This window comes from Drosophila miranda (assembly GCF_003369915.1).
Source record: "Drosophila miranda strain MSH22 chromosome Y unlocalized genomic scaffold, D.miranda_PacBio2.1 Contig_Y2_pilon, whole genome shotgun sequence".
Taxonomy (NCBI): domain Eukaryota; kingdom Metazoa; phylum Arthropoda; class Insecta; order Diptera; family Drosophilidae; genus Drosophila; species Drosophila miranda.
In genome coordinates this window covers 11,823,841-11,839,491 of record NW_022881614.1, presented here as the reverse complement: position 1 = coordinate 11,839,491, position 15,651 = coordinate 11,823,841, and the positions used below count along the sequence as shown (strand labels likewise).

The following is a 15,651-nucleotide window of genomic DNA, read 5'->3' as shown; positions in this document are numbered from 1 at the left end:
AATCTGTTGCATCCACAATATTGCACATTCGAGAAAACTAAAAACGCAAAATCATAGATAATGACTATATCTATCAGATTGCTGAATTTGGATCAGATCGGATCATTTTTGTAGCCAAAAGCAAGAAATCAATTTGCAGTGGCCACGCAGCGCCCGACGTCACGCTCAGACTGATTTTCTGTCTCTCTCGCACGCACTCTTTGTCGTGTGGTTCAATATTAGCGGCGTCTGCCGCAGGAGAGCCATACTGACTTAGTATCGGGTATTACTGTAGAGTTGCGGTGTACGCAGCAACTCACAACGTTCCCCCTCGTTTTTTTGTTTGTTTTTTGGTTTTTGTTCTTGTTATACATCCTGTTCCCACGAGATGCAGAGAAAGGGAAAGGTCAGCCCGGGCAGAGATCCACGTTGCCCGGGTAAGGCATCATTAGAACAGGGGGCTGCCAAGTCCCTGAGCCCTCCGTTAGTGTGTGTGAGCTACTTATTGAGGCGGCACCACAAGCGCATCGTCAGTGCTGCTACCTAGCTAGCACCCGCTGGCTGTCCGGGACTGCTTATTTCGGTACTCTCCCGTGAGGGATGCCCGCTTATTCGCAGCTGACCTACCGAGGTAGGCCGTTCGCTATCCGCAACCCGCGACCCGTCCGGTGGCCTCAGCTAGGCCCCCTTTGAGCTACCTCACGAGCTCATCAGACCAGAGTCCCTAGAGTTAGAGAACTATGATTACTCCATTATGCACAGACCTGGGGCCAGTATGGCGCACGTTGATGCGCTGAGCAGACAAGATCAAGTGACGAATATGTTAGAGGATGGTTATAGAGTCAAATACGGTTTAGAAAAGTCTAATTTAGAAAAAGATGAGAGTAGAAAGCAATAGACAAGGAATAGTGTAAGTAGAGACAACACTGGTAGTGAGCATAGAGGTACCGTAGAGAACCCTGTGATTAAGTGTAGAGAATTAAATATCAATAGAGAGCGTAGTAGTACCGTACAGAACCCTGCGATTGAGTGTGGAGAATCAAGTGCAGTAGGAAGTAGATTGGGAAATAGGTGGAAGTCTGATGATAGAGAGAACCTTGGTGGTGATTGTAGAGATAACATAGAGAATAGTGAATATAGGGAAGAGGATGGATGGAAGATTGAAATTAGAGATTTGAGCCAATGTAGAGGAAGCGTTAACGATGTGGTGGGGGGAGTAAAGTACATTAGTAGTAGGAATTCAGATAAAGAGAAAAAATGAGTTGAGGATACAGTAGAGAGGGACAAGTTAGAGTTTCAGGAGGAAAGATTACTAAAATCATTGATAGTTGGGGTAGTAGGTGCAACGCCAGAAGATGTTGATTTGATATTGCAAACAGAACAGATGCGAGACAAGGAAGTAGTTAGGATTCGAAAAATGCTAGAGGATGGAATTGAAGTAGATTTTGAAATGATAGATGGTATTGTTTACAAGAGGAGTTGTGAAAACAAACTATGTTTCTATGTACCAATGTGTATGGAAGAGCAGTTGATAAGGCGGTCACACGAAAAACTAGGACATCTGGCCGCAGAGAAGTGCGTGAGTGACCTTTTGAGGACCTACTGGTTTCCGTCAATGAGAAGTAAAGTGGCAAGGTTCATCAGAAACTGTCTACCGTGTATACTACACTCGATGCCTAAAACAATCCATAACAGAACGCTCCATAGTATCCCAAAGTCGTGGGTTCCTTTTCATACTCTACATGTTGATCATTTGGGTCCGTTGCCGTGTATTAGATCTAAGCGAAAACACCTCCTTGTGGTAATAGATGCATTCACTAAGTTTGGCAAATTGTTCCCGGTTAATAGTACCAGCACGCGGGAAGCGAAGGATGCCTTAAGTAAATATTTTGATTTCTATAGTCGCCCTACTAGGATAATATCAGATCGTGGGACCTGTTTCACCTCGTTAGAGTTCTCTAGTTTTTTGCAGGAGAGAGGGATAGAGCACATTAAGGTAGCTACAGGTGCACCGCAGGCGAATGGCCAAGTGGAGCGGGTGAATCGTGTTCTTACTCCTATGTTAGGAAAACTGTCAGAGCCCCTTGAGCAAGCCGATTGGTATAGGTTGATGAGCAAGGTAGAGCACGCCATTAATAACTCCGTTAACAGCAGTACGAAAAAGACATCTAGCACATTGTTATTTGGAATACCCCAGAAAGGACCCGTTGTAGATGAATTAACCGAATACCTAGAGGAGAAGTTAGCGTCAGAACTTAGAGAGTTGGAAACTATAAGAGAAATAGCAAGTGAGAACATACGGTTGTCGCAGAAAAGAAATGAGAAGATGTATGCCCATAAACATAGAGCCCCATTAAAGTATGAACCTGGTGACTATCTAGCAGTCCGGCATGTGGACACAACACCGGGGATCAATAAGAAGTTCGCACCAAAGTATCGAGGACCGTACAGGATCAATAGAGTATTGGATAATGATCGTTATGAGGTTGTCGACATTGAGGACTGTCAGTTGACGCAAATGCCATTCCGAAGTATATTAGAACCAGCAAGGCTTAAACCCTGGGTAGAGTGTAAGGATAAAACCATGGTCTCATGTTGTTAATCGATGAAATAGTATGTTAAGTAAGACAATATCGAATAAGAAATGTTTAACCAACTGTATGCCTTAGTGTGTAGATCGTGGGCGATCTGTAGTCAGGTTGCCCGAATGTAAGATATGAATATTAGTTTATAAGATTTGAATATTAGTTTAAGATTTACTCATCGATAGTATTATAAGAAATACCAATGTACTCGATATATCGATACTTGTCCTCGACAAGTATCGATATGCCAACACACATTCATTCGAATACGCCGATCAAGAAAGAAGAACATATAATAAAACCGTGCTATTAAAAGTTTACAATAGCGAAGCTCTGTTCTTATTGCCATCTCATCCATCATCAGCACTACTTGGACTTCATTTCTTATCTTTAGTTCGCAGCAAATTTTTTGAACTAAATCGATAGCAGTATTTTTGAAACCAGGCTGGAGGGACTTGATCGGATCCCATCTGTACAAAGTGCTTACATGTGGCAACGAAAGATTGAGTCTATTTCGCATAAAAGCATAAGTAGACGGCGAAACATAATAAATATTTTGAGCTAAAAATTGAACATCTCCGTATTTTTGAGGACGGGATCCGACTAACAATTTGCAGAAAATGTTGGATTCCTTGCTAATCTGTAAGTTGTCAATTAAATCTTTTATTTTCTGACTGACAACATACTTTTTATTTTTAGGAATATATTTTTTAGATTTAAGTTCTTTTTTTAACTTTTTTATGTCTGCCAGAAGCGTGTTGCATTTCTTTTTATAAAAGTTATTTGACTTAGAATTTTTTTTACATTTTTCGCAAATAGATACTTCTTTTTCTGCATCAATTTCGGGCTCAATAAATTCAACAGAATTATTTTCCAGTTCAATTTCTAAGTTCAAAGTTGGAATAGAGTCGCTTTTCAACTTTTTCTTCCCTATATATGCGCTAGAAAAATGATCATCGCATATAATCACTTTTTGTTCATAATTCTCCAGTGCAACACAACATTTTTCGCGCCAAATTTGACCAAAAATGCTGTCTGCAGGCGGAAAATTAAACATTTTTATACCAGGGCTGGTACGCCTTGATTTTTGGCATGTCTTCACAATGCATTGCCGGCCGGACTTTGCATCACCTTTTCTTATTCCGCTCATATTTGTTTACAACTGATTGCAATGATTGCTAAACAAGAAATGAAGAAGCGAGCCTGGAACGAGCTCGAGCCAACCCAGAAATATGCTTTTAGTTGTGTATATGTGTGTATGTCCTAGGTCGGCACGGCCCATGATGCAATTATACAAGGTGGTCTCGTCGAGAGCCGAAGTTCGTTCGTGTTGTCCCTTATCGTCAGTGCATGCTTGCTTGTTGATAATGAAGGTTGTTCACGGACGAATTTTTTGATATATTCTTAACCCTTATGTCCCGACAACAACAAAATTATAAAAAGCATATAAAAAAAATACCACAGAATTAGAAGTAATCTTTATATATTATGTAAAAGAACATTTTAATATAACTAAAAATGTTGAAGAAAAATTATTAATGGCTTCATAAAATTTAAATATTAATATATCAGTAAAATCATTTTATTTTAAAATTTTAAAACCCACGGGCCTGTGGGTCAACATCAACATCAACATATACCGTCTCACTCACACTTCACTCATACCTTCACTCGCACTTATTGCTAGCATACGTTAAGGGACTAACTTTTGCCGACGAGACCACCTTGTATAATTGCATCATGGCTGATGTCTTTGGCGCGGCACAGTGGGGACTCAGCCGAAAAAGTAAAAAAATTTTATGAGTGCTTTAGATAAATTTTCCAATGGAATTTTCAAGATAGTTTTAGTTTAGGAGATATAAGCACTCAAAGTTTAACATTTTTTTCAGTGTGCAAATATTTATTGACTAACTAACTAATTTAGCAAGCTGAGACGGCCAAAGGTCCCACTGTGCCGCTCCAAAGACATCGGCGATCCGCGACCACCGCTTCGACGGTGAAGCCATTGCCGAACATACAAAACCGATGGGCAGCGGGGTCGTGGTAGAGACGAAGTACAGGCGAAAAGGGAATTGAAACCACGCGCGCTCCCTCGTGCCTTTTGGGTCCTAATGTTAGGACCCGCCATAGAACAGCTTTTTGGTCGCTCATGCGACATCTTGGTATTGTATAGTCTTTGCTCGTACCCAGGTGCAGGTCTGACAGTATACAAAGTCCAGCCATGGAGCACTCGGGCCAATTGGTTGGACACTCTCCACTCCCCGCCAGCAACCTCTGCACCAGCCACGTACAGTTAAACGCTTCACCTGTTCGCGCAAGTCGTGTGCTTGTCTTGCCATTGCCATAACTCTGCTCTCTCTCTCTCTCTCTCTCTCTCGCTCTCCCTTTTTCTTCAGCTTAACCCATGCTTGGCTTTTGCCAGAGAGCGATAGAGAGAGAGTCTGGGTCTGGTCTGGCCTCCGTCTCTGCATGGACAAGACGCGCGTGCTTCCTTTCCTGACTACCTCTGCCGGTTGGAAACGGAAACCCGTTTCGATTATGAAAATTCCAAGCATTAATAACTCTGTTGCTCTCTGCGGCCTGCCTGGCACTCTTCTCCCTTGCCCCAGAATGGTGCGCTATAAATAACAAGCGGAAAATAAAATAAAATAAAAGCAATTCGCACCTGATGGCCAAATGCAAGCGAGTACACTGGCTGGCCAACAGCTCTCACTCCACTACCCATTTAATTTGCACTTGTGGGCCGGCAAGTCAGCTGCGCGGGTTAAAAAGTCTGCCACCACTTGCTAAAGCAACAACAGTCATGCTAATAATATGTGTACGAGTACGAGTACAGCAACGCTAAGTGTAGCCATTACACTGTGCAACAGCAAAATGGAGCAGCAATGGAACGGTGAGTTTTAAGCTAAACTATTGAAACAGCTATCAAAATATTGTAAATATTATTAGAAATAATCCTTGGATTCACAATACTTCAATGTTCATTACAATCGATCCTTTCTGCCCTGTATATGAGGACGAGAATATTTCAGATACATATGGATATTATCCATGTCATATGATGGTTATTCCAAGCCAAAATATAATCCCATCGCTGTATTATGAATATTAAATCGTAATGTGTGTGTGTGTAGAAGGCCTTCCTTTCTGGTTTTCCCCTTCTGCCTTCTACCAGCTCGCTTGTTGGCCAGTGCTGCCATTAACCTGTTGCTTTGCTGTTCTTCCACTTGCGAGCTAAGGTTCATTGCAATTTCTATGCAAATTTATATTATTTTTTACGTGTTAAGTTTATATGTACATATATGTAGTTATAGTTGATGGCTGTTAGGCGTCTGTAGTCCCAGCTATGACGGGGCGTAGAGTTCACTTATAAATCAGCTGTTCGTGCATATTCATGACGGCTTAAACAGCCTCCATATGTTGATTCTTGTCTTGGCTAATTGTTCACTGAGTAACCACTCCTCCAACAGTGTGCCGAGGGAGGCATGGACAGGAGCATCCAGCCAATACAGTATATATCCTAATTTCCTTGGACTCGGCGTCCATGTGGCGGCGACCAATAGTCGTGCCACAGCTGAAATTTGTTCAGCAACATTTACGCTAATTATTCCATTAGTTCAACTTAACGAAATAACTAAAAAAAGAGAGCTAAAATAGAATAACCAGGCTTAAAACGTTAACGTTTTTTAATTACCAAGCCCGAACGGACGGGGCCGATTAGCCACACACGCGTGGCCTCGCCAGGTGGCGCTTTTGTGGCCCCAATTCATAAATATGTACATACATATGTATGTACGGGCGCCATGTGTTTCGGATAACGAATGCAAATTGCAGGCCAAGTTATTAATGCTTGCCTGCTCGTACTCGTAGCTCCACGAAATATGCTTTTATGATATGATATGATATTTCAAAAGTCTATAGTCTATACTTAGTCCACACAATACGAGTGCGAGTATGTTATGTCAATATGTATAATTGGGTAATTTATTTAATTGAATGTTGGTTTTTTTCCCCCACATGGGATTATCTATGCTGGCGCGTAGCGAGAATACAAGATAAACAAAATGCTACGAGTATTTCATGAATGACAAACATTTGTTAGATTGTTTAGTATTATAACTCTACAATTGTATTTACTATTAACGTTGTACGAAATATCGTAAGTATCGATATGAATTATCATCCGATAGTTCTAGTTCTGCGAACTAGAACTATGAGAGAACGAGTGATCGGAACTGGGGTTCAATGGGCACTTTTGGCGGTATCGACAAGACGAGGAGGTTGAAAAGAATTAAGTAAAAATAAAATCATAAAAAGCACGAAACATCCATGGACCTTTTGCGCCAATAACTTCAGAAGTGGGATTCAGAAGCCCTTTAAAGTATCTGCCTACATAAGTATTTGTCTTCTGGCATCCCCGACAACGAGTATTTTCCACATTTTATAAATGGCAGAGGAAACCATGGCAAACATTGACAAAGAACAAATTGTAGAGTGGTTGCTGGAGAAGGAGATCATTTTTCCAGCCAGCGCAACACTAAGGCAACTTCGTAAACTTGCCATAAGTGGTGGAATGGACGAAGTTTCTGAAAGTCCGGTGAATAAATCGGATATTGAATCGGATGGAAAAGTGTCTGAAAATGAGCAGATCGACGATATGAAAGAAGAAGAATTACTTGACGCCGCAATAAGGGTGGCTGAGAAAAAGAAGAAACTGGCTGCCTTAATGGTAATGGACAACTATATGACCGATGACATCCGAATGGTCAAGCAACTTATTGCCCCTTTTTCTGCCAGTGAAAATGATGAAGCCTCTGAATGGGTCTTGAATTTTGAACGGATTTGCGGAGGCGTGAACGAAAGCAGCAATTTTAAGCTTCGTTGTGTGCGCATGTTGATGAAGGCGGGAACAGAGGCGGACTTGTTCATGCGTGTCGACAAATCAAAGACTTACGACAAGTTTAAGGGAAACTTCCTAAAAACTTTTGGCCGCAGCAATTCAACTGCCGACGTGGTACTTCTGTTGAAGGAAACCTTTTTCAACCCGGAGAAAAACTCCGTAATGGGATATATTCTTCGCATGGAAGAAATTGCTATGCGTGCCGACATCGAAGAGAAATTGACAGTGCAGTTCATCATTGATGGTTTTCGTGATCGATCTTCCAGTATCGCCTTATTGTATTCAGCGTCGACCATCGGAAAACTTAAGGAGCTAGCTCGACAATACGAGGCTTTGAGGAAGAGTACCCAGACAAATTTTAAGCGCACTGAGATGACCGCTTCCGGAAATGTCCGGAGCCAGGTGCGCTGCTATAATTGTTCAGCACATGGCCATTATGCTTCATCGTGTCCCGCACCTAAGCGGGAGAAGGGATCGTGTTTCCAGTGTGGATCCATGCAGCACCAGGTGAAGGATTGCCAACAGAAGCCTATGCCAACCCAGCGATCCGTGGGTACAGCCAGCAACCCGCCAATAGACGACAGAGAGGAGAACAATATTTTTGTTCCTATTGTTAATCAGGTAGGGGTATATTTTTACACTGATATAAAACGCAGGTATCAAATTAAATTTCTTTCTGGCATGTTGGACACCGGTAGCGCTATTAATTTGATGCAGCGCTCGGCGATACCTTATGAAAATTTTGATGGTGTACTAAGACCGACAGAGTATTTTGGAGTTAACGGTTCGTGGACGGTTTTTCTAAGGGTTAAACTACAAAGAGAGTGAGAGCGCTCTAACTGCGATTGCCCACTCGGAGAACGGCGTCGTTTCATGCTAGGGCGGCGTAACCTCGTTTCCGATCACCATGAAGAGTCTTCGTTTGCGTTTCGACGAAATCACAACGACAATTAGCAGTTGCAGCCGGCCGCGCTTAAACCCGTATTACCCATTACATACATACATACTCTATACGCGATTAAGATTAAAGTTTAAGTTGATTGAAGTCCAAATGAATAAATCTCGAATTGTCTATATCGTGTAGTACATTATTAAACGCAAAGATTCCCCAGAGCATTTCTGCTCAACATTGAAATCTCGTATCGAGGATTTCACAACAGTTCGAGAATAAGCATTTTTGGAAAAATAATTGTCAATTTAGTTTTTCATAACATTGAAAAAGAACTTATATTTGTCGTTGTACCAAACAACTATATTTCGTGTAATGTCCTTCTGGGGCGCAGTTTCCTTGAAAATTATGGAACAAAATTAATTTTTGAAAATTACATTGAAAATGTAAAGCGAGTTACGCAAAGCAATATGGTCTCAATTGAAAATAGAGTATTAGTGAACAGTGACTTAGATGAAAATAGAGTATTAGTGAACAGTGACTTAGATAAAAATAGAGTATTAGTGAACATTGAGAGTGACCAAATTGAAAATGTAGTATTGACAAATAGAGATAGTGAGATGATGTTATCAGATATCAATAATAATGGATTATTAAAGGATGAAAATTATGAGAATAAGATTAGTGACCAATTGAATTGTAATAACATTGACCTTTTATTGAAAGATAACGAGCAAAACCATATGGCAAGTGAATCATTAGAAAGAACCGACATAGATATACCGTATATATAGTATTGAAATAACAAAAGAAGAGGACAGCTATAATATCGACCCAAAGCGAACTGATAAAGAACGTAGTAAATTCATGGAATTGATAAAACTTAACTATTCAGACTTAACTAACAATCCAGCAATTCAACATAACTACGAAATGAATCTCAAACTTAAATCAGAAGAACCTGTACGCACTGTTCCGAGAAGACTTTCATATCAGGAGAAAAAAGAAGTAGATACTCAAATAGATGAACTATTGAAAAAAGGCTTCATAAGAGAAAGTAAATCGCCTTACAGCTCTGCAATAGTATTAGTTAAGAAAAAATCAGGGGAAAAAAGAATGTGTGTAGATTACAAACAGCTTAATAAGATTTGCATTCGTGATGGATATCCATTGCCACTAATAGACGACTGCTTAGAGAGATTAGAAGGGAACACAATTTTTACACTTTTAGATTTGAAACACAGTTATCACCAAGTAAAAGTAGCAGAGAGTTCGGTGCAGTATACAGCATTTATCATACCTAGCGGACAATATGAATACACAAGAATGCCTTTTGGACTTATGAATGCACCAGCAGTATTTATGAGATTTATTAATTTCATTTTACAACTATTAATTCGCGAGGGTAATGTAGTAGTTTATATGGACGATATCGCTATAGGTTCCAAGTCGTTGAAAGAACATCTTATAACAGTAGGTAGAGTTTTAAGAATTCTCGCAGAATATCGACTAGAAATTAAGGTTAGTAAATGTCAATTTGGTTATGAAAGTATTGAGTTCTTGGGATATACCCTTTCTGGTAGGGGAATAAGCTCAAACTGTAAACACACAGCAACCATTAAGCATCTGCCATTGCCAAAAGATCGCCATGAAATGCAAAAGGTTTTGGGATTATTCTCTTGTTTTAGGCGTTTCATCCCTGCTTACTCAAAAATAGCAAAACCATTACAATAACTTACAAAACCTGGAACTAAGTTTGAGCTTCAAGACAAATGCATACAAATTTTTGAATATCTTCGAGAAAAACTGATTTCGTCACCAGTATTAGCTCTGTATAATCCAAATCGAGAAACAGAATTGCATTGTGATGCAAGTAGTGAAGGCTTTGGTGGAATTTTGTTGCAGAAACAAGATGACAATAAGTTTCACCCAACAGCATATTTTTCACAGAAAAACGTTAGCTGTGATCTATTCATTGAGGAAATTTCGAATTTATTTAGAAGGGATTCCGTTTAGAATTATAACAGATTGTAACTCAGTAGTTTTATGTTTAGGAAAGGGGCGTCTTCATTCAAATATCGCCAGATGGGCCATAGAGCTAGCAAATTATAATTACACTTTAAAACATCGTAGTGGAAAATATATGTCCCATGTGGACACTGTTCGGGCCAGCCGCTGAAGAATAACCGTAACTTTAACATTATTATTGTATGAGCAGAGAGAGCCGCCTATGTTGTAAAACGTTGACGTTCTGCAGAGCTGCTGCGCTCTCCCGCTAAAGGGGCTCTCTGCCGCCGCCACTTCGGCAACTACTTTGATCTGCTGCCGCCACTTCGGCAATCACTTTGAGCTAACGCCGTCGTCTATAGTTTAGTTCTATGCTAACCCCTCTGCGCATTGGTTGCATATCGATCTCGCATAAGGTTTATCTGGCAATAGCAAGCAATCGGCTTCCGCTAAGCCACCAAGATTAAATACGAATTATAAAGTTTAACCCGAAATCTCTTTTCATTTTTGAAACACATAAGTGCCAAAAAAGCTTGGCATCTCAAACATTGGTGACCCCCCGACGTGATATAAAACCATTGCTTAATCGCGTTCCGTTAAAACACTTATTATTTTTACAATATTTTGTTGTTGGGTAGTTTAACTACCAACAAATACATTTGGGTGCACGTTGAAAAACAGTTTAAAGTGCAAATTCAGTGAGAGTGCGGCTGGAATATTTATAGACAAATTCCGGTACTTTAAGCGTCGAATCTCTCATTCTCTGCGCAGCTGCAGCCGCGGTTCTTGACTTTTCGTGTCTTGCATTCTCGCTCTCGCGTCTATACATCGTCGCTTAAGCGGTATTTCATTTTCCGTTATTGTGTCGAATTGCACAACGGTTAACATGGACAACGATCCGAATACAGGCGCGGGCGGAAATATTTTGGTGGCTGATTCCAGACTGAGTCTGTATAAGCGTAAAAGTCAGTCATTATATGATCGATTGCACAGGCTTGGCGAATCCTTCGCGGGGAATAAAATCGATAAGCTGACCGCCGCGGAAGTCGAGGTGCGCCTTGATATGTTGGCAGAAATTCGAGAGGAATTTAATAAGGCCCATAATGAGTTGGAGTCTCTCGATCAAAACGAGATTGGGAGTGAGCTGCGCGAAATCTTCGATACTCTTTTCATATCGTTGAAAGCTGAGTTGCTGGCTGCTGTTGAAGTAAGCCAGTCACACGCCGCTGCCCATTCTACGACTCTGCCAAGCCATTCCGGACATAGTACCATCATCATGGCTCACCAGCAGCGACTTCCTGAGCTGAAGGTGCCTAAATTTTCTGGTGGATACGTCGAGTTCTCGGATTTTATGGCAATGTTCAAATCGGTGATTGAAGCGGATGCGGATCTCAGTGACATCGAGAAATTCCAGCACCTTCGCTCTTGCCTCGCTGATGCGGCTTTGGATTCGGTTCGATCGTTAGAGCTCTCCAGTGCCAATTATCGTGCGGCTCTGGATATACTTAATAAACGCTTTAATAACAAAAGACTTGTTTTCCAGGCACACATCAAGAAGATTCTTGGGCTAAAGAGGGTAGACTCGCCTTCTGCTAAAAGGCTTCGGGAGTTTTCGGATGCAGTCAATTTACACATGCGAGCGTTGCAGACATTGGGAACTGCTGAGGAGATTTCAGGATTCATGGTCATCAACATGCTGCTGCAGAAGTTGGATTCGAAGACGCAAACCAAATGGGAGGAGCCCCCATCGTCGGACGCTATACCTACCGCAGAGGAATTCTTCGAATTCTTGCAGCAACGCTGCCAGAAAATGGAGCGGTTGGAATATGCTACAGCGACACACGCTAGTAGCGATCAGGTGGGAAAAAACCATTCCTATACGCAGGTTAAGAAAACGTTTGTAGCTTCCAACTCTTCCGCCGACCCGTCTGTATGCGTCTTTTGCCACTCAGCGGGCCATGGAATATACTCGTGCAAGATATTCGGAAATCTCTCACCGTTGCTGCGCCACAAAGAAGTGAAGAAGCTTTCCCTATGCTTCAATTGCCTAAAGCCGGGGCACCGGACCCGCGCATGCAATAGTGGAAAATGTCGAGTATGCGGCGGTAGGCATCATAGTTTGTTGCACTTCGATAGTATACAGCCCACAACACAAGGCTGCCCAGGTATTACTCCTCCCGATCTGGCCGTTCAACCGGACACTCTTTCCGTTGCTCAAAATTCTGCTAGCAGCTCGTCTCTACCTTCGTCTACCTCTCTTGTTGCCCAAGGTCTTCACTCTGATGTCGTGCTTCTGGCTACAGCCGTGGTTCTCGTAAAGAATCGGTCTGGCGTTTTAGTTCCTTGTCGATCTCGTCACATCCAGGTTCGCCCAGCAGCTTCAGCTTAGGAGAACTCAATCGTCTGCACTTGTGTCTGGGCTGGGCGATACCAGCGTTTCTACTGAGGGATCCACCATAAGCATTTGTATGCATTCTCGCACCTCTGCTTACACAACTACACTTACTGCTCTCATCGCCCCCACGATTACCGATTCTCAACCAAGTATGACAGTAAATGTATCCGATTGGCGTATTCCATCTAACATTCAGCTCGCTGATCCTGCATTTTTCAATCCTCAACGGGTTGATCTTCTCATTGGTGCGAGCGTTTTTTATGATCTCCTCTGCGTAGGGCAAATCAAACTCACCGATGGACTGCCTCTTCTGCAGAAGACCCGGCTTGGGGGGATCGTATCTGGCGGTGGACAGAAGGTATCAAGCTCGGCGCTTTTGGCTACGCACAATTGTCCAGATTCGATAGCTGAGATGGAAGCAAGGTTGGATAAAACTCTTCGTATGTTTTGGGAAGTCGAGAATTGTGTGGAGGCTGGGTTGAATACCAAAGAAGAAGACGATTGTGAAGCACATTTCGTAAGCCACCTTTCACGGTTGCCATCCGAGGAGTATGCAGTTCGTCTGCCGCTAAATAACAATACTGATCGCTTAGGAGAATCTTATGCTCAGGCTTATCGACGGTTCATCAGTCTGGAGCGAAAACTGGAGCGTAATCCTACACTCAAGGAGCGGTATTCCGCCTTTATGAGGGAGTACAATGGTCGGACAATGCGACAAACTTCGTTGGGGCCAAGAACGAGCTTCTGGAGCTAAAGAAGCTTTGTCTGAGCGAACCGCATATGAAGGAGGTCCACGAATCCTGCTTGGCTGACTCGATCGACTGGCGTTTCATCCCACCTCGCTCTCCGCATTTTGGCGGGTTGTGGGAAGCGGCCGTGAAGACCGCAAAATATCACCTGTACCGCTCAGTTGGACCATCTGTGCTTAGCTTCGACGAGCTGCGCACTCTGATCTGTCAGATCACTGCAATTGTTAACTCTCGCCCTTTGCTCTCGCTTTCAGAAAATCCTGATGATTTAGACGTTTTGACTCCTGCTCATCTGCTTTTAGGGGGCCCCCATGAGCAAACCCTCGAGCCTGACCTAACGAAGCTGAACTACAATCGTCTGGATGGCTGGCAGCGGGTCACCCAACTACAGCAAATATTTTGGAGCCGTTGGCGCGAAGAGTATCTCACTCTTTTGCAAGAGCGCGCGAAGTGCCGTACCCCCGCGCAAAACATCTGCAAGAACGACCTCGTTCTGGTGAAGGACGAAAATCTTCCTCCAATGCGTTGGCCACTGGCTAGAGTGGTCGATGTCGTTTTGGGCAAGGACGGAGTGTGTCGCGTCGCTGACCTGAAGACATCCTCAGGAAACATCAGGAGGGCCGTCACTCGGCTATGTTTGCTGCCCCTTAAGGAATCTGTTGAGAGACTAGCTCCCAACGGGGGGAGTATGTTCGGGCCAGCCGCTGAAGAATAACCGTAACTTTAACATTATTATTGTATGAGCAGAGAGAGCCGCCTATGTTGTAAAACGTTGACGTTCTGCAGAGCTGCTGCGCTCTCCTGCTAAAGGGGCTCTCTGCCGCCGCCACTTCGGCAACTACTTTGATCTGCTGCCGCCACTTCGGCAATCACTTTGATCTAACGCCGTCGTCTATAGTTTAGTTCTATGCTAACCCCTCTGCGCATTGGTTGCATATCGATCTCGCATAAGGTTTATCTGGCAATAGCAAGCAATCGGCTTCCGCTAAGCCACCAAGATTAAATACGATTTATAAAGTTTAACCCGAAATCTCTTTTCATTTTTGAAACACATAGGTGCCAAAAAAGCTTGGCATCTCAAACAGACACCTTAAGTAGATATCCTTCAGCGCTTAATCAAGATTTTGAATATGAACCAATAGTGACAATTCATGAAAGTGATAACAAAGACCGAATAGTTTCCGTGATTGAGTGCGACGACATTAATCTTCAGCTTCAGATAACACAAAACAGGGACAACCATATAGGAAAATTAAAAGAACAATTGGAGCATGGACCTGTTAAGAAATTTTCATTGAGCGACGGAATTGTTTATAAAATAGGTGAGAACGACGTTGAGCTGTTTTATGTCCCAGCTGAAATGGAAACGCACATAATCAGAAGAGTTCACGAAAACTTATGTCACTTAGGAACCGAGAAATGTATGAAAGAAATCTTAAGACATTATTGGTTCCCGAATATGAGATCTAAAATCGATTTGTTTATAGGAAATTGTTTAAATTGTATCATGTTTTCAGTCCCCACACATGCGAATAATCGAACACTTCACAATATTCCTAAGCGACCAATCCCATTCGACACCTTACACGTACCCCATTTTGGACCACTTCCTGCTGTTATATCAAAGAAGAAGCATGTATTAGTTATCATTGACGCCTTCACGAAATTTGTAAAATTGTTTTCTGTAAATACGACAAGCACTAAAGAAGTAAACACATGTTTTTCGAAGTATTTTCAATTTTATAGTCGTCCACGTAGAATTATCAGCGATAGAGGAACGTGTTTTACATCAATCGAATTTAGTCAATTTTTGCTAGAAAATAATATAGAACACGTGAAAGTGGCAACTGCTTCACCCCAAGCGAATGGTCAGGTATAACGGGTTAACAGAACTATGAAAGCTATGCTCGCCAAAATAACTGAGCCAATAAATCACGAAGATTGGAGCAAACTTTTAATAAAGGCTGAATATGCAATTAATAACTCAGTCCATTCGACCACGAAAGAATTGCCTTCAGTGTTGTTATTCGGAGTCCAACAGAGGGGTTGTAATATTGACGCGTTAACAGATTACTTAGATGATAAACAAGACCGAACTCAAAGCAATTTAGAATCAGTACGTAAGAAATCTTTGGATAAAATCGAGC

General features: G+C 42.1%; 1 protein-coding gene across 2 annotated transcripts; it reads left to right on the top strand.

Moving 5' to 3' along the window:
- Positions 1–6,658: 6,658 nt before the first annotated feature.
- Positions 6,659–10,549, top strand: LOC117193599. 2 transcript variants are annotated; one of them, XM_033398335.1, is made up of 2 exons: positions 6,659–8,249; positions 8,625–10,549. In XM_033398335.1, the coding sequence occupies exons 1-2, from the start codon at positions 7,012–7,014 to the stop codon at positions 9,145–9,147; spliced, it is 1,761 nt and encodes a 586-aa protein (XP_033254226.1). In that variant the 5' UTR covers positions 6,659–7,011; the 3' UTR covers positions 9,148–10,549. The 2 variants fall into 2 exon arrangements, with proteins under 2 accessions (XP_033254226.1, XP_033254227.1); XM_033398336.1 differs by lacking the exon at positions 8,625–10,549 and having other exon boundaries at positions 6,669–8,085; positions 8,163–8,254.
- Positions 10,550–15,651: the final 5,102 nt, after the last annotated feature.